General features: G+C 37.8%; 1 protein-coding gene across 25 annotated transcripts in view; it reads left to right on the top strand.

Moving 5' to 3' along the window:
* The window catches only part of sm (heterogeneous nuclear ribonucleoprotein L), a 196,375-nt gene that overhangs the window by 144,064 nt on the left and 28,846 nt on the right, over positions 1–23,465 (top strand). For 7 of the 25 annotated variants that reach the window (XM_030382248.2, XM_089260667.1, XM_018105848.3 and 4 more), the window contains one exon: positions 21,300–21,347. The exons of 16 other annotated variants lie outside the window; for them this stretch is intronic. In XM_030382248.2, the coding sequence (XP_030238108.1) occupies positions 21,300–21,347 (48 nt within the window). Of the gene's footprint in view, positions 1–20,146; positions 20,620–21,299; positions 21,348–23,465 lie in introns of those variants that run through there. 2 more of the 25 variants (XM_018105858.3, XM_018105859.3) reach the window with 2 other exon arrangements.

Here is a 23,465-nt window from a genome sequence, read left to right as displayed (position 1 = left end):
CAATCATTCACACCTTTTTAGCTGCAACTGTCAACGTTTCCTTCGCACACCTCAGCTGCTGTCTGACCCCTTGCTCCGTCTCCTCCAGCTGCCTTTGTGTAGGTTGTGGCTCCCCAGGGCTCCAACAGCAACAACGCGTTAGGGCTGCAAAACCCTACAGGCTCAATGGGCCGCAGCGAAAATGGTTCGTTCTCTGAATGGGCTCGCAAATCCCAGCCTGTAAAAACAAAATGGCCAACAGACACACTCGGCCCGCGCCGGAGGCTGACGAATGTGGTGGGCGGAGTGGGTGAAGTGGGCTGGCGCTGCTGGGAGAGTGCGGATGGCGACATCACATTGTGCCACTTTTTACAGTTGTTTCCGCCGCAGTCGGAAATGTTTTTAATTTTAATGCAAGTGCTGCTGCATGAGTTTTTCATTTCTATTTTGTTTTAGACTTATGCGATTACTTCTATATGCTTAAAAAAAGCCAGCTTGAGTGTCGGACAAATCGTTGAGGCATTAGTGGGGCTTACTCTTTGCTCTCTTTAAAGTGTGTTCTGAAGTGAGCTAGGTTAGATATTGAAAGGACTTGAATAATTTGTATGTAATCGAAAAATAAAATAGGTTTTGAATAAAATGATGATAAAATAAATAATATATTGATATATAAAAATAAATGATTATATAATTTTTATATATGACTAAATAAATACTTGAAAATATTTAATAAAATAACAAATTAAAAAAAAAATTTTTTTCCAAGTATTATGAAAACAGAAAATTTTTTTTTCCTTAAATTAATATATATGTATTTTTAATTTTTTATTTATATGTTGTTCAAATAAAGTTTGTTTTATTTTTATAAAATTTTAAAACATTAAATTATTAAAATATAATAATATTTTTCTAATACACAAAACTATAAAATACACAATATAATATAAATTTAAATATCAAAATGGAACTCCATTTGAAATAAAAAAAATTTAATACATCAAACATAAGAAGAAACTAACTAAAATAATTCTATCACAAAAATTATACAAATAATAAATAAATATCTGATAGAAATATTGTTTTGTTATAAAAATGAAATTCCATAAATAACTACATGAATATGAAAATTAGGGAAATAAATTCCAAGTGGCGTCAATAAAAATGTTATAAATATTTGCTTCAAGTGGCAAAGTTATTGCGCTCATATAAAATGGCGAAACTATTATAGAATTTGTACATTTTGATTGAAATGTTGCGCCTGATTATGAAACATGTTGAACTTTTCTTTCCATTTTCCATTTCGATTTGAGCGCCTTATCAAAAATGCAGCAACATGAAATGCAATTCTCAAGTTTGAATTGTGTGTCATATATTTTGTTACTGCTGCTGCTGCTGCTGCTTCTGGTGGTGGTGATGCTGTAACTGCAACTGCAACTGCAACAGCAACTGATGCTGCTGGCGGTGCTAGTGATGCTGGTGTTGCTGCTGCTCCTGCTGCCTTTGTTGTTACAGCTGCCAAAGAAACTTTTATGAGAAATTGAACGTCAAGTCAGAGTTGTCTCGTGGTCGTCGTCGTCTTTTCCACATTTCCATTTCCACAATGCCACGCTCCACCGTTGCTGCTGCTGCTGCTGCTGTGTTTTGCATTATTGCCAAGCCATAACAGCCTGCGGCATTGCATTTGAAAGTTATCAGCCAAAAAAGAAATGGAAGCAAAACTAGTAAAGAACTAGAAATATGGATGAAGAAATTGTTTCATTTTATTTTATATTTTTTTCTGTGTTAAGGCAGCAGCTGTTGCAATTCACCATGCGTATACCCTATAAGAATACAAAGCATCCCTGCAGAGACTTCACAAATTTGATGGCTAGCAATGTTATTTGGAATACGTTTTACAGCGAGGGTACAATCTGAGTTTAGTCTCTTGATTGTTTGGCTCCTGTAACAGAAAAAGAAAAAAGTTACTTACTTGTGCTCGATTTCAGTTTGCTGAGTGTTTTCCAATTGCCATGCTGCGGGCGTTCGATGGTCGATGGGCGTGGCTGTCATACCTCAAATGCTTGTTGTCAAGTTTCTCAACTGCCATATCCGATGATATGTTCTCGTTATTCTCTCTCTCTTTCTCTGTGTGCTATGTGTGTTTTAGTGTGTAGCTGCCATCAGCAAATCATATTTTTTTGTTTTTTAGGGCATTTTATTGCAAAATATTGGCAACAGTTGTTGCCGCCTCTGCCACATTGTTAGCAGCAACAGCAGCAGCAGCAGCAGAAGCGCTTTGTCAGGCTCAGCTGCTTCATCTTTCATTGTTGTACACAGCCGATAATAATTTTGCTTTATTATTTTCTTCATTTTTGTGTGCTGGGAAGCCCTTTGTTATTGCATCAGCGATAATTGGCGCATTTTGGCACTTGCAGCTTTTGGTGGCTCTTGTATCTCGAGTTGAGATCTTCATTGCTGACAAGCGGCCATTTTGCTATATATACATACATATGTATATCTACATTGACATTTGTTGGCCTTTTTTTGTAAAAAGAGATGTATGCATTGTTGGCCAATTCGATTCTTATCATCATCATCATCATCATCGTTATCGTTATCGTCCGCTCGTCCATCGTTATGTTGTCCATGCTGGCTGGGCATTGTGTTAAGTGCGTGTAATTGAGTGCGACTTCCAGTGGCATTGATGCCCCTTGAAAAGTTGATTGAGTGCCTACAGTTGAGCTGAAAGATGGACGATGACGATGACGATGACGACGACGACTACGACGACAAGTAGCCACTGCCAGTTCAGCTTTATGATTGGCCAAACAATATACATAAATGTCAATGTGTCGTTTAGTTTTCTCTCCACACTATGAAAGCAATGGAAAGTTTTGACTTTGATATATTTCGTCGGATTAACAGTAAAGCTTCTGACTAATTTGTACAGTTAAGCAAGCTTGGCGGAAAGGCTAGGCATTTATGTATAATTGCCATAGTTTACGGTATTCTTCGAAATGGAATATTTAGACATTTAGTTAAAAGTTTAAAGTGTTTTATGATCTGGTTTCTGAAGAATGATTTCTAGAAATGCTATAGCTATGATTATTCACCCGAGAAGAATTTTAAGAAATTCCGTCAATAGAATATATTCCATTTTAAAGTCTGTATCGTATCAGCTGATTTTCTAAAATTTATTACATATCCAAGAGCAAGTTCATAAATATATACATTATATATATATACATATATATACATATATAATGTATATCCAAACTTAATCGTTATACTGGCTTTAAGTTCACAAATAGCGTCTATGTTTCATTATAAACAAAATATTTATTTTTAAGCATGCCTGCCGACTCTATTTCTGCATTTTCTCTCATTGCCATGTTCGTAAACGTTTTACTGGCTGTTAATGTGATCACTCACTTTACGGTGTGCAATTAATGCATAAATGACCTTTAAAAGGCACTTATAAAACCCAACTTGCTGCCCTATCCATTGCTATTCCCCAACTGCCACAGTTATCATTCTCTCCCTCTTTCTCTGTGCCCTTCGCGTGGCTTTCTCCCTTACATTTTGCAGCTGCCTTGGGGTAATATTAATTCCCAAAATGCTGGGCCCCAAGCAATCACTTGCAAAACTTTTCGCATGCTTTTTCTCCCATACCACTTGTCTGCGCTTAAAGATGCATGCGACATAAATTGGCGTTGCCACATCGCTTACGACTTGCTACAAGAGAGAGGGAGAGAAGGAGACCGAGAGATAGAGAGATGGAGAAAGAGAGACGGAGGCAGTTGACAGTTGTTACTGCAGCGGACATTGTGCAACTGTCATCGGCGCTTGTCAGCCCAACAAACCATTTAATTTCGACGACAATTTTAGTAGCTGACAAGCCAGAAAAAACAAGAGCAAAAAGACGACAGTCTAACCCCGCTATCGCTACCCCAGCGGCTACTTTTGATGATTGTTACTGTTGCGCAATATGCAAACTGTTTAACGGTTGACGTTGGGAAAATCCGTCTGTAACTGTAACAAAAGACAAACACAATGCCGAATGGCCAGGAAATTGAATTAGCTGGGAAACTGCGAACAACGCGAACTGCAGCTGAAAATGTCGAAAAAAAAAATACTAAACGCATTCAAGTCAAGATAGTTACTGTTGTCCCAAAAACTAAGTGCTATAATTTATAGTGCTTAAATACCCTGTAAACAGAGAAATGGGCATTTGGAATATGCATATAAACATATATATTTATATTTATATTTATATTTATATTTATATTTATATTTATATTTATATTTATATTTATATTTATATTTATATTTATATTATATTTAATTATATGTATTTATATTTATTAGTATATTGATATTTATATTATATTTAGATTTAATTTATATTTATATTTATATTTATATTTTATATTTATATTTATATTTATATTTATATTTATATTTATATTTATATTTATATTTATATTTATATTTATATTTATATTTATATTTATATTTATATTTATATTTATATTTATATTTATATTTATATTTATAATTTCATATTATTTGGTGTACAGGGTATTCGCCTAGTCTGCCACTCACTGACTACTTCGGTGACCTACTCAATTTAATTGCATGCACTGACAGAAGTACCAAAAGAAACACCAAGAACTGCAACTCTTGCTTACTTTTCTGCCCCGCTGCCACGCCCCTTACAGCTATTTGGCTAACAACAAAAAACTTATTCAATTAAACTTTTGCGCGCGACCTAATAGCAAAAGCTTCTAATTTTGTCAGTACTGTTGCTGATGCTGCTGCTGCTGCTGCTGCTGTGGCTGCTCCGGGGCTTCTTTTAGTCGTCCTTCAGCCACGCAAAGCGAAGCCATGTTAGAAGGGACATCCAACTGTGTGTGCGAGCATAAATTTCATTTTAAATGGAATTTCATTAAAAAATAATATTTGCTGAGCGCAACTTCATTTGTTGCTGCACAACCGTCCGCCCACATGCTGTGCTAGTTGGGTGTGGCACCAGACTGTCAACATATGTGACACGGGTTTTAAATGCTGGCAACCAACACCAGCACCAGCTAGCGGTTTCGCCCAGTCGCCTCCACCTTCACCTCCTCTTGCAGCCGAACAGCTGTTGTCCTTTTGCCGTTTCGCCTTCAGCTGCATGCAAATTAGTGCGTTATTATAACATACAGCAGCATTGCAATCTGGCAACTCTGGCTGCCGCACTCTGATATATGCTGTTGCACTCTTGACTTCTGTGTGAGACCGTGAGAGAGGGAGAGCGGGAGAGGCAGAGAGAGAGGAAGAGTTAGCTAGCTAGGGGAACTCTTGGCATCCATTTAAACAAAACTATTTCCGGGCCAGACTGATTTATGTGTGCGTTGACTTTTGGCTCATTTGATTAATTTTGTTGCCCTATAGAGGCGAAGGGCATTGCTGCCACATGTTGCCCATACTCTTAATTGCCCTGGATTCGAAATTCCAGTCGAATCTTTCCGCAGGAAGTACTTAGCTTCCAAAATTCCTTTATCTACTAATGCTTTAACAATTTTCCATCCTTTATACTTTGCTTTTAGTAAGCTAATTGAATGGAAGCTCAGACAATGCACTCCCAGCAGAGCTCCGCTCAGCTGCCCAGCAATTTGGGTGTGCCTATGCTGCTGTCCCGTCTCCTGCTACTCTATTGTGATTGCCCATGAGCAACTGACTTTGAAAATCAACATCTGCACTCATTGCCTGAAATCTGATTAGAACTCTGTGCTGCATTGAGAGCTAGTAACTGGCAAAAGAAGCCATAGATGCAGAATGAGGGAAAATATATGGAGTTAGATTAGCTAGAGAAGAGTTGAAAAGGAAGCTAAATGTATGGAGAAGCTTAATAATATAATAATAGAAACTAATCTTGAAAACAATCGACTTTAACTATTTCGTTAATTAAAAACAAATATTTGAATGACTTATACAAAGTGAAAAATAATAAAATCTGAAAAAATTATACATGTATACAAAAAATAAATAAATAATAAGAATTAATAATATAAATAAAAGGAAAATTAGTATACCAATATTTACAAAAGAGAAAAAAAAAAAACGTACAAGTTATTAAAATAAACAATTGTATTATATAATAAAAATAAATAAATCTAATAATCAAAGCCTTTCCCCTGAATCAACATAAAAAAATTCTAAAGTTAAAAAATTATATTAAATAATATAGATAAATATCAATAATAATTAAAGCTTTTTCCATCCATTTTTACCTTTTACACCTTCCTCATTTTCTGTTCAATTGTCATTTCCATAAGCTATTGTCTAACTGCTTATTTTTGTGCACAGTTCATCTGCCTTGGCATTACAATTTGGTTTGAACTGATTTGTGCTACGTTGCAGCAAATGTCAATGGCATTGAAATGCGCTCTGTCGATTTATCCTCGTAGCTCCTCGCATAAGATTGTGCAATTTGTGAGGTCCTTTGGAATCTGAGTCGTCATCCTCAAATGATATGCAACAGTTTCGCTTGCTGCTGATTTCGGCTTTTGTTCAATTTCTTGTAAATTTAATTTCCTGTTTTACATTTCTGTTCACTCTGCCTGACTACGTGAGCTACTGTCAGCCGAGCGAGATAGACACCGAGTGAGTGAGTAAGATGCTCTCCATCTTGCTCTATTTAGTAGCTATTTAGCTGCCTAGCTGCTCTGTCGCCAATTGTTGACATTTCATTGGCTGTCTTTTTTGGGCTTTACTTAGTATTAGTATTCAGTTCTTGGCATTCGCATTCGCATTTGCATTTGCCCTCGCATTTGCACACTTTTGTCTTCATCATGATGATGATGATGTTTACATTTCGTATGCAGCATTAATTTCCTCATTCGTTCGAATTACACAACGTTCTCCCCGCACACACACACACACACGCACACATTTCACTATTCTATTTCTTTTCTCTTACGGGTGGCTGTCAATTTTCCTCGTACTCGAATATATTTTCTATGAATTTCGAATTTAATTAGTTTTTCATTCATTTAAAAACTCGAATGTGCCTAATTGGCAATTAGTGCTGAGTTTAAATCGGTTATTTGATATAGCCGTAAAACTCTTGAAATTTGCTCTTACCAAATCAATTTGAAATGAAAATTACTCAGCACAAAATATATATACATGCATATGTATATATGTACATATAGTATATATGATGCATATATTTGTATATCATCTATATGTAGGGCAAGACACAAAGAAAGCCGAACCAAAATATTGTGCAAAAATGCTTTTTGCCTCTAAATGAGACGTGAATCTGATGTCTGCGTGTCGGGCGCAGCGTGCGGGGCGGGGCACAGTCAGCAGCATCAAGGCAAACTAATTGATTTTAAAATAAATAATGACTAATCACCACCTGCAAAATAACAGCCAGCCACAAATTCAGAACAGTTCCGTAGTATTCTAGGTGAATTGAATACCCTATCTGGGCGAGATGTGCCCGCCTTTAATTAAATTAAATTTAATTTTATAAGTGATTTGTACGTTTTCTATGTTGATTAGCTTACAGGGCATTTTCTAGTCGTCTACTCCCTTTGATTACTTTGGTGTTTTGCTTCTCAATACTTCATTTCTATACACCTACATTTTCCGCTGCCGTCGCCCAAGCTCATATCTCACCATCAATTTCGATATACCTTGTCGACACGGGTTAGCTTACCCTTTGCACTCCAGCCTCCACCCTCCACCTTCTGCCCTCTGCATACAGTTATCCCTTACCCCACTCAAAAACGCGCTTCCCTTTTCACCTGCTGCTGCAGGCTTACCCAGTTTCCCATTCATTCGCGCTCACAGCTTGATTAATTGAAATTTCACTCACTGTCAAGGTGTGTGTTATTCTCTGTCTCTCTCACTCTTTTCCTGCCTCTCTCGCTCTCTTTCTCTCTGTAAACTAAAGTGTTGGCGTTTGCTAGTTGCTGGGGAAAACAGTTTGGAAAATTAATTGAGTGCGCTAATTTTGGCAAAAGGGTTTTCTTAATTGATGACGTGCCCTCTGTATGCTGCTCACGAACTAGTTCCATGAACCAAAACTGAGTTTTCCAAACTAATGAATAATGCTTTGGGTTAAACGAATTCAGCGGTTCAAATGTTATTACCTTTTACGATCTACAAAATTTGTGTTGCAATATAAATATTTAATTTGTTATTTAATGAAAAGCCAGAGATTATTTAGAATAAAATTTGTTGTTGCACAGTTCACGAAATTTTGTATAGTAAATTACTATTATTATTATTATTATTATTATTATTTTTCTTCGCATAAAAGTGATTCATTGCATTTGGCTACTTCATAATTTACAAATTATTTTCCGCAAATAAATATATGTATAAATGTACATATGTATATAATAAATACCTACTTTTCTGTTGCTTTCGAAATGATTTTGAGAATGTTTTCATCAATGATGCGTGGGCTGTTTGCAATAGCATTTCCACTCTCTGTACGTATGTCTGCGGTAATTGCGTTTTAAGTGGCATTTTGGCAGGATGAATAATGCGCGAAAATCTGCGGATATCGCAGGCAGAGACAAAGCCATTTAGCCCCCAATGGTCATGTGGGGATCTTCAATAGATTTATCATATGCCATCGAATTGGTTGAGAGATCGAAATGAATTTAAATTAAATTTGTTGTTTAAATTGATATGCAGCTGTTGGACATCAGTGAGTAAATGGGTTGACTAGGTCAGAATGCTCTATAATGATGAATATCAGCTCTATGGCTATTTTATTGCTGGATTTTGGATGTTAGTTAATTGAATAGATTTAAGACTGTCTTAGCTCCAATATATATGTCTAGGCAGAGTTTATTAAGTATACAAAATTCAACTACTTTCCATAACATGTTACTTGGTATTACTTCAACACCCATTACAGAGTATAATACACTCTATGCAAATGCTAAAAATATACTGTATATGAATAGTTGAGCTGTATATGAATAGTTGAGCAAAACGTAATGAAGCAGAAATCTAAATTACACTCCTACTGTTTTCTTGGCTAGAGCCACAGTTGAGCAAACAAACACCCACAGACGCTGTAATCATCTGGCAACCACCCACCGGCACTACCTGCCCCGACTCCTCTCTGGACCGCGTTCAAGTGAAGCGTTGCCTCTGCTGCAGGATACACACAGAGCAGAGCACACAGACAGCATAAAAAGCTGGCAGCGAACTTTGCTTGGCTTGTGCCAATATTCAAAAACTGATTTTCATATGTCTTTTAAGTTTATTTGCGCTCAAGCGTGGCAGCCAGCAGCCAGTAACAGCCTCCACCTCCCAGAGCCCGCCCCTTTTCTGAAGCTGGGTGCGCCCGTTGGGCAGAGTCTCTTTCTGCCCTCTGGCGTGCTCTTATCATTTTCTGCACACGCATAAAAGTTGTTGTTGCCGGTTTCTTTTAACTTTTTTTATTGGCCGGAATTAAATTCGCTCTTAAAGACAGACACGCACACACATACACACAAACACCAACACACATAAGCATATATGAAATAGATACTACGTTGAATTTAGCTGATGCGCCTGTGCCAACTTTTTTTGTACTTTTTTTTAAGCGATTTCGAATGCAAATTTTATTGGCACGAGAAGAGGCTGGCAGGCAGTCGAGCGATAGGCAGAGGAGATCCTGTCTCTTGGCTGGGGAATCGCTCCCTGCAGGAGCTCCGACTTCATGTGCATGCAGATTAAAATCAATTCAATTTGTGCTGCAAGCGAAGTAAAAGTGGTAATCATTTCGGCTCGGCTCTTTGTTTTTGTTGCTCTCATCTCTTCTTCCCCACCTCTATTCCATCTCTCGCTTTACGTGTTCCTCTCGCTTTGTACTTTACATAATGAGATTTTAAACAAGTGCGCGCCTGTGTGTGTGTTGTACTTTTTATTTGGAATGTTGGCCACAAATTTCGACAGCAGCTTAGGAACTCGCATACTTTAACATATGTTTGGCAAAGTTGCTTTTAAGAGCGCCTTTAGATAGTCAAACAGACTAGAATGCTGCTTAGTATTTTCCCACAATGATTGTCTAGAGATTTTCAAGAATTCCTGTGACTCCCGATGTACCTAATTCGATGCCATAACAACTAACAAACTACTGATGGGAGCACACACACACTCAAGCAAATGCTTTTATTTCAATCGAATTTAAGCACTGTAAAGTAACCATGTTTTGCGGAGCATTGCTAAGAGGCGGCACGTATTGAAGCGAGAAGCAAAGCAAGAAGCGATGCGAGACGTAAAGCGAGAAAGCAAAACCATAAAGTGCTAACCGCAACATGTGTTTTTTCATGCGATGATCAGTCAAAAGCTGTCTGAAAGGAAGCGAACCGGGAAGCGTTTGTGGGATAGCTCTTAAGTTAATAAAGACAATTAAACGGGAATATTAAGAGCTCTTAATGGAGCAGAGATGAAACGATTTCTAGCAGTAAGATTCAAGTTAGAAATGTAGGCAAAACTAAGAAAAAATTGGGAAATTTTTAATGCATTTATAAAAACATCTGAAAATACTAAGATAAACAAAAAGGAAAATTACTATTAAAAGGCAAAAGAGGAATCAAGCTATACACAGTTTTTAGTTCGATTCTTTCATTGCTTCTCGTTTATTATTTTCCTTCTTGCTTCATTTAGTAATTTCTCTTTTAAAATTCTCTTGTTTATTCTATAACTTCTTTATGTATTTCTTTCAAAAATTTCTTAGGTTTTACTTCCCAGTTGCTGCTCTCGCTTTTGCCACTTCCTCCTCGAGCAAAAAATGCAATCTATTTGCGTTGTGCTTTACTTTCGTATTGATTGCCGTTTTCCTGGATTTCCATTTACATTTATTCACATTCGGCTTGCCCACTTACATGGCCATAGCAAAAGTCAATTACACGCCCCAAAAATGGCGTGAAAATTTCCATCACATCGGCTATTCCATTTCCATCGCATCGCAGGCAATCAGCAAATTAAAAACTAGCTGAAATTGTTGCATCATTTCAATGAAGCGAACAAATGCAAATGGCGAATGGCGGATGGCGAATGGCAACTGCGGCTTATCGACTTGCAGTTCCCACTGGAGGAGTGCAGCCGCTTGAAGGCTCAAGAGATTTCTGCCATTTATTAAAATCGCTGACACATATGGCTAGAAGGGGGCGTGTGCTGCGGAGGGCGCTAGGCTCGAAGCTTTGGGCTGTGGCTGTGACTGTGGCTGAGCTCGTAGCCTGACAAGGCAGAGCTGCTGCATCTGACACAAAAATATTTCATAAACATTGCGACGACAAGAACGACGCAATTAAATATGAAAGCGAGCGCCGCAACCTAAGGCTGTTCGCAATACCCTAGCATGGGGAGGGTATATGAGGAAGAGAAGCGGCTCAGGCTTATATTGAATTTTATATAAATGTTTCTTAAGAGTAGCTAAACTGCTCCATTTGCATGGCATATTCACTTTGACATTATCACGAGATATATGGTAAAAATATTCCCATTGCAAAAAGTTCTAGGGTATTTAGTTTTCATGCTCTGTTGGTTCATTCTGAACTTGTTCTCTTTCACATTTGACAGCCCGCAGGCGTAACGTGGCGATAAATTTGCACGTGCACACGAAATATTGTTGGCTACCTAGTTGTACACACTATCTAGCTCCCTCTCTCCCACTCTCTCTCTCTCGCTCTCTCTCTCTCTCTCTCTCTCTCTCTCTCTTTGGCTCTCTTTTTCTTGCTGTTCATCTAGTGGTAGGTCTTAACTTGTACAGTTGCCAAGCAAAGTCAAATGAATGCGGCTAATTGAAATTTCGTAAGCTGTGTGCACAGCACACGGCGTATACGTAATTAGTCAACTCCGGGCGTAAAACTTACGATTCCTTTTTGCATAATTTTTCAACACTCGGCAAGCATAAATCACGCATACGCCACGTTATGCGCGGCACATTTATTGATTTATGTGCGCCCAGATATTCACGCTGCAATTTTTAAGTAACTTTTATTATGACAAACGTCGTGTGGCTGTTGCTACGTCCTACGGCCTACGTGGCATCTGTTCGGCGCTTCATTTATTTTTTATTGTCTCTTTTTTGTTTCTTTCGCGCTTTTTTGTTGAGAAGAAGTTTTTGGCCACATTGGCTGAACATTTGATAAATGTTGTGCCATAAAATGGACACTTAATGGAGCATGGAAGAGCGCGATATATTGACGGAGCAACGCGGCAATTAAGTAGTATAGCGGACACTTCCCGAGAGATCGAAGACTTTAATTAAACATGACAAAGTTTTCTAAATATGGATAGAGATAAAGATAGCGATAGTGACAGAGATATAGATAGAGATAGAGATAGTGATAGAGATAGAGATAGTGATAGTGATAGTGATAGCGATAGAGATAGAGATAGAGATAGAGATAGAGATAGAGATAGAGATAGAGATAAAGATAAAGATAGAGATAGAGATAGAGATAGAGATAGAGATAGAGATAGAGATAGAGATAGAGATAGAGATAGAGATAGAGATAGAGATAGAGATAGAGATAGAGATAGAGATAGAGATAGAGATAGAGATAGAGATAGAGATAGAGATAGAGATAGAGATAGAGATAGAGATAGAGATAGAGATAGAGATGAAGATTGAGATACTTTATTACATTTTATTGCATTCATGGATATTCCCAAAAACTGCCGTTTTTTATTTGCTTTTTTTCCGTCGTTGATTTTGTGTCTTATTCTTATGAGGACGATGAGGTACAAAACGTCTCAATGGCTTCGGCTGAATTACAGATATATCTCTACCTGATTCATATCTGTACGCATAACATTTGAGATGTTCGTTTTCAATTAAGCAAATATAACTGTGAAGTCCATCGTATTTAGTATGATCTTCAGTAACAGTAATCGGTTTCACAGGTCCCCCATTGGAGTCAACAGTTGGATGTGTAATTGCGGGCTTGGTTTCTATTCCATAATCTACATAATCTACGTCTTGGAATTCGTCTGGCTTATCGACTTCATTGTAGGCATCGTCACCATATGCCTCATCAGAATAGTGTAGATCCCCATAATTATTAGTTATCATACCATCTTGATTACTCTGATTTTTGCAATAATTAATCTGAAATATGTCTTTTGAACTGTTATCCTCACACCATTTCACCATTTGCCACAGCATTTGCTTAATCGTCTTGCCTGAAAGTATCGACTTGGTCATATTTTTCATAATATCCGCCATTACTTGAGAGCTGAGAGCTTTTCCTTTATTGTACAACTCCATCTGGTTAACAACGACTTCTGTAGCAGCGGAAATAGCTGATTGGTATAGAGCTTCCCTGTCGGGTAAAGTCGTAGCCATTACCATCGAAGTCCACACTGTAAGGTGGAGTACCAGATTCTGCAGAAGAGAAACAAATAAAATTTAATAAAAAAATCTCAGTCTTAATATTTTCCATATTTACCATTCTGATTAGGACTTTCTGTTAAGATATTGTTGTTATTTTGGCCCTGCCTGAAGTGCATTTAAGAAGAGAATGAGATAAGAAAAGTGTTTTACAAGCGCCTCAAACAGAATTCGCTAAGCTAATTAACTAAAAATTCGACATGGCCCAGTCAGATTTATAAACCATACAATACTTATTTGTTTGTTTCTTAATATTATTATATATTTAGTTTTTTCTTTTTGTTTTTCAAATAGTTTGAGCATTCCTCTTATTCTTAGCCAACTAAAATAGAATTTCCCTGACATTGACCTCGCTGCCAATGCGAAAGTCAATTGTTTTACCAGCACCCGCTAGTAGTGCGAATATCGAAAAGTATAACAAAAATAGCTGAAAATGCAATTAATGAAAACTATTCTGTTGGCCTCTGTTCAGATCGAATCGTATCGAATCGATTCGAATGGGATCGAATTGTATTGGCGCTGGCCTCCTGGTCTACATCATAAATATAATCTCTAGCAGTGCAAAAGCAATTTTCGTATTTCGAAATGCTTGCGTTCGTTGCTTGTGTTTATAAAATGAATATATGATATTGTGTTGTTGATAGCTCTAGCTGTTGTTTTCGAATACCCTGTAGAAAGCGAATTGAGCTCTGGTAACTGGGGACCGCCAGTAAATGAGGTTGGGAAACTTGGGTATATGAATGGAATAGGCAAAGTAAATACTGACAGTCATTATTAATTTTGAGTAATATCATCATTATGTTATCAATATTGATATGTCTAGTTGGTATATCTTAGTCGCATTAAAAATTGCCTTCAAGCTATTTCAATGAGATGTTTCATACAAATAAAATTCGCAAATTATGCAAGGGGCTCAGCTCTCTCTCGCACATTTGTTTATTTGTTCATTTGCTTACTTGCGGCAAAGCAAATATGCAGCAGACACTTAAATCGCAATGATGTATGCTAAGTTTTTCTATATATATAAATATACATTTATATATATATATATTCAATTTTATAATGTAGATAATCTATAATAGATGAGTGCATTTTGGGCTAGCGAAATATTTGTGTTTGTTAAATGACATTTTCAGAAACGGCTCTTGGCAATATTTCCATTTGCATTTTCGCATGTCACGAAAAATATTTATGCATTTTCCTAGTTTTGTTTGTGCAATGAATGTATTAATTTAAGCTGACAGCAAGTTGATTGCAAAATATTTATGCACAGATTTATTCACGCGACTTGTGCGATAAACCATTATGAGACTTTTAACGCATTTGTCTGCTCGTTTGTTGGTTTTCAATGGGGTGGACATTAGCAGGAGGCGTGTGTAATAAATGAGTATATTTCACATCAAATAATATAGTTGAGGCAAATGTGATTAATGATATAAGGTGAAATATTTATGTGAATGCTAAATGAGGGAACTTTTGTGTATTGGATAGAAGTAGAGCTAATGCTAAAATAATTAATACCCTAAATGTTCTAAAAGGAACAGGAAATACAAAATACCTTTTCCTTTTTTCTTCTCTCTCTCTCTCTCTCTCTCTCTCTCTCTCTCTCTTTCTCTCTCTCTCTCTTTCACTGTTTCACTCTATTTTCGTTTTCATTTAGAAACGATTTTGTTTCTTTTTTTCGCCTTATCCACTGTGCCCCAAGCAGAGCTTACATAAGAAATTTGTCCAGGAGCTCAACAACAATTTCCTGCCTGCGATTTTCACTTTTCTTGCAACATGTGACAGTTATGAGGGGGGAGGAGCTAGTTGACTCTAGCCCAAAGGCCAGAGCCAGCAAAGATAGACGCATGTGTGTGTGTGAAAGTTGGCAAGAGTTTGTCATGCAATTAGAGCAACATGCGACTAAAAGTGGACAGCTCTGGGAAACTCGCGACTGGCGGCTGGCAGCAGCTAGGCAAAATGCGTTTTTCACAACGGGAAAATCAAGTTTTCCAATCTGGCTGTCGCTGATGCTGTCGCTGATGCTGTCGCTGATGCTGATACTGGTGCAAATAAAAGCAACAATCAGCCAGGCAAAAGTGGTTTTCGCCAATTGAACATGTTTGCTGCTCTCGGTTGCTGTTGTTGCCGCTGCTGCAAACGAAATCGAAATCGAAATCAATTTCGGGCTCTGTGTGCGTGTCCGTCCATGGAGCCATTGAACCGCGCTCATCAAAGCCAATGCCCATAACCCAAGTCTCTCCCCAGCTTATATAAGCCAACAGCGAGCGAGCGAGCTATCGAGGGGCGCTTCATGACTTTATTTTTTGTTTATTTTCCTTAGTCGCTGCTCACAGCGAAATGTGCGTAAGACTTGCAAGGAAAACAAAATCAAAGTCAAAACATTGTTGCAGCGAAAGTTGCCCTAGCCCCCGCACACATAGTTTGAGGAAGACAGACTGAGAGAGGGGGAGAGTGAAAGAGAGCGAGGGTGGGCTGAAGTAGAGGATATGTGGCCATTGGCATGATACTGATAGCTCTTGGTCATAAATGTCGCTGCTTGCCATATAAAAAGCAAAGCGTAGCAATTGCGCCAAGTGGACGTGGACAAAAAGGAAGCGAACTGTAACCAGTGTTGGATAACATGCACAGATTTCCAGCTTAGCAAATGGTGAAATAACATTTTATACACATATATGAAACTTTGTCAGCGTTGGGCGCTTTAAATTGTGGAACAGAAATTTTAACATTTTACTACTTATGAAAAATACAAGAAAATATACTATAAATAAATAATTTAATTAAATGGAAGTATGAAGTATATTAACATGTATCAAAATAACAGAAAATATATATATGTACTATAAAAAATACAATATATTTCTAAAATTCATATTAATATTAATTTACATTTTTAGAAATATTTAATTTTAAATTTCATTTAAAGTTTCTTAGTTGAGCTAAATGCTTTTCTTTTTGATTACTATAAATATTTGTGCTCAGCTGTTTCGTTAACCTTGTTGAGCAGTGTTTAGACCTAGAAAAATATATAATTAAAATACACAAAAGAATTTTTAGAATACCAGACGCACGAATTACAACAGAAAATAATTTTAAACTAATTAAATTGAGGCACAGTGACTAGAATGTGTGTTGCCTGTATAATGTCTCAGTTCTGGCGGTATCTATATGTGTGTATGTGCATGTGTGTGTGTGTGTGTTCACCATAAATATGCCAAAATAACAATGGTCCATTCCGGCTGTCTGCCTTACCTTACCGGCCTCTCCCCCTCAGCTTGCATTATACTGACAGGCAAATCTAATAAGCATAATGAATGAAGCACCAGCCAAGAGGATAGGCCAGGGGCGGGAGGGGAGAGGCACGAGGCCACCAGCTGAGTTTCTGTTTTCGCTCAACGTGTTGAACTTGTGCTGTCACCTGTAAAGGCAATGACAACACAGACTCCCCCGCCCCGCTTCGCCGCCCCTCGCTCTAGAGCAGAGCAGCGTCGAGGGGGAGAGCCATGTGGCGCATAGTTACAAATATCTTGGTTGAAATTCACACCGAGCAGAGATACTTTGCCTGGTGTCTGTCTATTTAATTAATTTATATATTAGATACACTTCATTAAAAATGTTTTCATATATGTTGCTTTGACCATTGTGCTTTCGCGCGTTGCTTTTGTTTTGTCTGCTCGACGTATTTGTTGATTGAGCGGCACAAATGGGCGACACCAAAAGGAAACAGAAAACAATAGCCAAACTACTCGTGTGTGTATGTGTGTATGTGTGTGGGTATCTGAAAGATACACTTGTATCGGCCGACTGCCTAATGGCTTGTAAGTGATCTATGTGCCTGTGGGCATATTTTGCGTTTTGGCCAAGCCGCCTTACATAATTCATCATCAACGAATTGCTTCCTTCCTTCCTCCAAAACAAAAAAAAAAAAAGAAAAAAGAAAATAGAAAACAAGCGACACTTGCACCGCTGACCCACTCGAATAAGGCTTTTCGTCGTGGTGCCTGTTGTCAGCTCCTCATTTAAAGCAGTCGACGAGATGCCAACAAACATCTGCTCTCTCGCTCGCACCGCCTGCTTTGGCCAGCAATTAACGCACTTTGAGCCGCACAAAGTGGGTCAAGTGTGTTTCTGTGGGTGGCGCTTGTTGGCTGAAGGTTCTGTGAAGTGCTCGGCACTTCGTAGTCGTCTAATGAAATGCATTTCAGTTCTCATTAGGCAGGCCATTTTGTTATTTAAACATGAAGGCCTAAAACACTGTGAGGAAGGTGTGTGTAAGAGTGTGAGTGTATATTTGTTTAAGGAAGTGCAGCTGATAGGTCGAAAATTCAGCCATTTGAGATTACAGCGAGCTAAGTTCAAATAGGCTGTGCAGAAATTTCAAGCAAGTATAAGTTTGTAAATCGATTTGAAAGTATTTTCTGAATCTTTCAAGAAGCATCTGAAATATTTGTATAGTTTTATGGTATTGAGATTAATTTATACAGAGGTCATCTATGTCTTTTAAGCAGAGATATTTATATTTGTTTTACAAGGAAAATTTGGTAGGAAAACCTTGAGTTTCTTCTTTAAGAAATATTTCAGTTAGATATATGTATGTATCATCGCAGATTCCAGCTCTTTAATGTCAACCCTGACCAACCTGTTTACGCCAAGTAAAAGCATTTTTTCTAACAGTAAATATAAATGCTGTTAAAGTGCTTTTCCTTTCTGTGTGTAGCTGAACAACACCACACACATATACGCACACCTTTTGACCCCAACGAACCCGGGTATATATGTATGTTTACACAGGTACACTCGGTTAGTCCGCAACTCTCTCTCTCTCTCTCTCTCTCTCTCTCTCTCTCTCTCTCTCTCTCTCTCTCTCTCTATCTCGCTCTGTCTCCTCTACTTTGTTAATTTTGCATTTAATTAAAGGGCATCTCTCACCCTGTGTTTGTTGTTGTTTTCTTGCAAAACTTGTAATGCGCTGGCACTTAATGCAATTTTGATGTTTTTGCGTCACCTGCTCTTGATTTCCAGCAGCAAAAACAACAACAACACCTAGGTGAACAACAATATTCAAATAAAACTTTGCATTTGCGATTGTGGTTAAAGTTTTCATTGTTTTTTCTCCCTTTAGTTTCTTTTTTTGGGGTGCTATGAATTTTCTTGCAGCATTCTGGAAAATGCGTTGACTGCCAAAGCTAGCCATCTCTCTTTCACCTCCCTTTGGCCATTCTGGTGCTTGCCACAAATGCCATGCTCCACACACCCACACACACACACACACGCATATGTCGAGTCATTCTCTCTGTGCACTGTTCCATGCCATGGACCTTTCAAAGAAGGGGCGAAGAGCTCTGGCTTCGACCAGCCAACACGCAGCTGCGTGCTTGGGGTGCTGCTGGGGAGTCTTGGTTAAAGCTTTTTTGGTATCAGCACTCGCAACATCCTCCGCAACTTTGCTTTGTCATGTGCAATATTTCTTTCTTGTCTTTTGTCTAAGAGCTCGAAACGCCGATCTCGGCAAATGGGCAGAAGCATTTACCCAAAAAGCATTCACAATAGCTGCAAAGGAAGTTGACTTCACTAAAAGCGAAGTCGCTGCAATGTGCATTATGCTAGTGACTACTGCTAGATAATAATAGTGGTAATGACTTTATGCGAAGAGAATACAATACAATTTGTTAAGCCAGAGCGACAAAGGCATTCAGGCATAAATTGGAAAAGTGTTTTTGTTATTAATTACTTTCATTGGACATTTTCTTAAATGAATTTATTACAAATTTTTTGAGGCGAAATTCTGGTACATTTAAAAGTAAATTTGTTTAAATTTCATGAAAGTTTTTATTGAATTATACTTAACAAAACTTGCTTGAACTTATTGTGAAATTGCGGAATATTCGTATAAAAGTTTATTAGTAATAGAAATTATTAATATAAAATTCGAATACGGTTTGAAGATAAACTGCAAATACTTTAAAATTCATAGAGAATTCTGATATATATATATATATATATATATATATATTTTTTTTTTTTTTTTTTTTGATAAATTTGCAGAATTTAGTGAATAACTAAAAATTCTGTTTAAATGTTTTTATGAAAAATTATCAGCTTGTCTAGAAGTTTATGGAAAGTTCTTTTTTTATGCTTTAGATAAATATACATTTGCTGAGATGGTCACACTTTCTTTGTTAATTTAACTAAAATACTTATGCGGTCACACTGGGCAGTGTTACCGTTGCAGAAATTTATCTGGTCAGCATTTTCTGTAGATTAACAGATTAATTAATTCACTATCGATACAAAATTCTTTAATTAATTCACTATCGATACAAAATTGGGGTGGGGAAAAGTATTAACAGTGATCGATAATGCGATAATCATATACGATAGTAGGCCGTGACTAAATATCTGCTCTGGGATGACAAAGGAAGTTACAGAACACTTTCTCTTATTCAACTAGAATCGAAGCAGGCTCTGTAAATCATTTGCAATCCACAGAGCAAAGCCATTGTCAATTCATTCGTCAGTGGGACGGCTTACTGAATAGAGTTCTGAACCCAGTCATCTCGGCAAAATAAAAAAATCAAATAAAATAAAAAACATTTACAAAAAAGCTAAAAACATCAAATAAATAAAAAACAAGAACTCAAACAAAAAATCATCATACAATTAAACGAGAATTGTGCGCGTCGTAAGCCTTAAGTTCAGACTCTCGGTTTTACACTCTCGAACTCGAATTATTTTCCAAGTTTTTCTTCTGTGCTCGCTCGCTCGTTTGTTCAGTGAATAAAATAATTTTTTTTTTTTTGCATTCGTGTGTGTGTGCTGTCATTGCCCTTGTTGCTGAAAAGAAGCTGCTGCTGTTTCTATTCTAGTCTGAGTGGAGCATTAATCAGCCATTTACAGTTACGCAATGGATAACTTGAAGGCCAACACAACGGGCGCCTATTTGTGGCATCCCCCGCAGCAGCAGCAGCAGCAACAGCAGCAGCAGGCGCCGCTAATGCAGCAAGCGGCGGTGCCACCGCCACCGCAGCAGCCACCGCCACCGCTGCTGAGCGGCATGCCGCAGCCGGTCCGTCGGTTTGCCGGCAACAAGAACAACTACAACTATATGCAGAGCCAGGCCCAGGCGGCCGCTGGCCTCATGATGGGCGCCAGCAATCCGGGCGGCCAGATAATGGGCATGGGCTCGCCCAATCCCAATGGCTATCGCAAGCGCCAGCCGATGAACACTGGCTACAACCCGGGTGGTTTTCAACATAACGGTAAGACACGGCGCAAATAGTCGCCAAGTGCAAATACACACACACGCACACGCACAAAGGCATACAAATACATGTGAATGTAGGCATATTTTTCGGTAGATGACACAGCAGAAAAAAGTTTTCGGTTCAGTGTTGGGTAAAGCGTTGTAAAAGCAACCCTATTGTAGTGTTGCCTAAGCAGTGTTAGAAAATATGTTGATGCTTCCGTGTTGGGAAACGTATGATAAGCAGCCATGCAGCTGCTGTCTTAAAAAACGAATGATGACAATGCCAATGTTTATATAATTTATATTAAAAATATTAATATAATATTAAAAATGAGCATTAATAGTGTCTCGTATATTTGAGATCTTTTATTTATTTTTTTTTTTTTTCATTTTTATTTATTTATTTTATTCTTGTAATATCCCAATCTACAACATTTGTCGCTAAGCACATTCAAATTGAATTCTTGTACTTACTACTCACTCACTGTTTGAATGGTGTCTTTCTATATCAATATCTATAACTATCTGTATATATAAATATATATTTACTCTATAGTATATATAATATATATTTATGTATTATAAATATATATTTTTTATATAGTATATATTTATATATATATTAAAATTCTTTAATCCTCTGGCATAATAACTAAACCATTTTTCTTTTCCATTTTTGTATTCTCTTTGCAGGTAAGTCGCTGTTTTCTATACCCGAAAATGTTGTTGTGCTTGAGAGCCGTAAGTACATTTCAAAACTTATCAAAATCTATGACACACTTTTAGATACACTACACTACGCAACGCACACACACATACACACTACACTACTTTACTACACTTTAATACAGCTGCTAAAGAATGATTGCCAAATGTTGTACAGTGCGCGCCAGGTGAAGTGCAGTTCTGCATCAATTTCTATGATTCATTGCACAAGTTTCCTCTAAATACCCGAAAAAGATCAAAAAGCATTTCAATTTATTGCATTTTTGCATTTTGTGGAGAAACTTTTGCGTTCGATTTATTTCCATTGCAATTTTCTAGACATTTTTTCTCATTTTGTCTTGTCTCTGAATTTTCAATTGCATTTTCCATAACAATTCATGACGCCATCAACTTATATATATTTTGAAAGATATTTTGCTATTTCTATATATATATATATTTTTTTTTTGCTCTTTGCAATTTGCATAATATTCAATGCACACGCAATTTTCGTAGGGAGAAACCATCGAATGGTCGAACCACTTGCCATGAGTGGAGAGTATCATCGGCAGCGTATCGATTAGCTAGGGAGCGGGGAGCTGAGTATAAAGGCAACGCACGTGCCTTGGGTAATAGAATTTTATCATTATAGCACAGCGTTGCCTTTATTTTAGGTTAGCTCTTTGGTTTTTAGCATGCACTTCGAGCAGCAGAGCAACATATGCATTGCAGCACATTTCGACTGCAACGGGATTTTTATGGTCTATTGTGGAGAGAGGTGAAGACAATACTTCTACAATAACTCTTCATTCAATTGGAAGAGCATTCCAAATATTAGCAATTTTCTCTATTTCATACACATTTTTCATTGGATATGCAGCAAATAAATTCTAAACAAATATTATTAAACATATTCTTGATACAGTCATCAAAAATATATGCGCCCCCAGATTTACTTTTTATTCCATACACATTTTCCATTAGAAAAATGCTCAGCTGGAAAATTCCATGCGCATAATTTGTTCAACTACCAAATTACCGCAATTTTCCTAATAGGCCGCAGCAAAATTTTACGCCCAACTCATCAAGAGTGTGTCATAAAAATATGAAATTGCCATTTAAATAATCATGCACACGCACACACACTCGCGCACACACACAAGCACACGCACATTGCTAACATATTTGCACCATAATTAAAATAAATGTTTTCAATGCTCAATAATAGCCAAATAAATTAATTTTAATTGCAAGTCTGAGAAAAAGCCGCTAAAAATAAATAGCTAAAAGCAAGCACGCGCTCTAGCTCTCTCCCTCTCTCTCTCTCTCTACCTCTCTCGCTCACTCTAGGTCTGTCTCTTTTGCACTCTCTTGCCAAGAATAGTATATTTTTGGCTAGCCAATACGCTGCCTGCGCCACGCCCACCAAACCAAATGTCGCAGGTGGCAAGATGGCAAATATACAAAAAACAGCCAAACAAATATATATATCATATATATATATAAAAGCAGGAAACACTTAAAAATACATAAAAATACCAATGGGCCATATCTTGTGGGGGCGGGGAAGGCGTGTTGGTGTTAATATTTTGGCATATTTATGGCTCTGCCTCTGCCGCCGCCGTCGCCGCCGCTGCCATCGTCATCGTGTGAAGATTTCTCTCGTCAGCGAAGATGTTGATGGCTTTTCTGTAAAGGGATCAACATCAAAACCACTCGAAGATTTATGCGTGCGTTCATTAAACAGCAGCAGTCAACCCAAGCCCCCGCACCTTCCCCGCACCCAGCCTAGCTTTATAAATGAAATGCGCGACTTTATTTGCTTTTTGGTGTTTTCTGTGTCGGTTCGGGGTTGTCAGTCAGTCCGTCAGGCTGGCTGGCAGGCCTTATCACTGTGGTCGAGTGCCAAAAAGGCAAAGTTGAGCTGTGTTTGTTTATCTTTGCGCCTGTGCGCAGCTGTTGACCCAGCGCAGCACAGAAAAAAAAAAACACTCGCACACATACGCACACACATGTAGATAACGTATTTTCATATGTGAGCATTTTTTTCCCCCTATAACAACTTTAGTTGCTTAATTTTCAGCTCGCTCTGTGCGTTCTAGGTGCGAAGTATAGTTACGCCCCCTGCCCTTGCTCTCACGCCCTCGCCTCACC

This window comes from Drosophila navojoa, chromosome 5 (genome assembly GCF_054131105.1).
Source record: "Drosophila navojoa isolate 15081-1374.11 chromosome 5, UAZ_NAV_1.0, whole genome shotgun sequence".
Classification (NCBI taxonomy): Eukaryota; Metazoa; Arthropoda; class Insecta; order Diptera; family Drosophilidae; genus Drosophila; species Drosophila navojoa.
The sequence above is the reverse complement of the archived record's forward strand: the minus strand, read 5'-3'. Positions and strand labels throughout refer to the sequence as shown.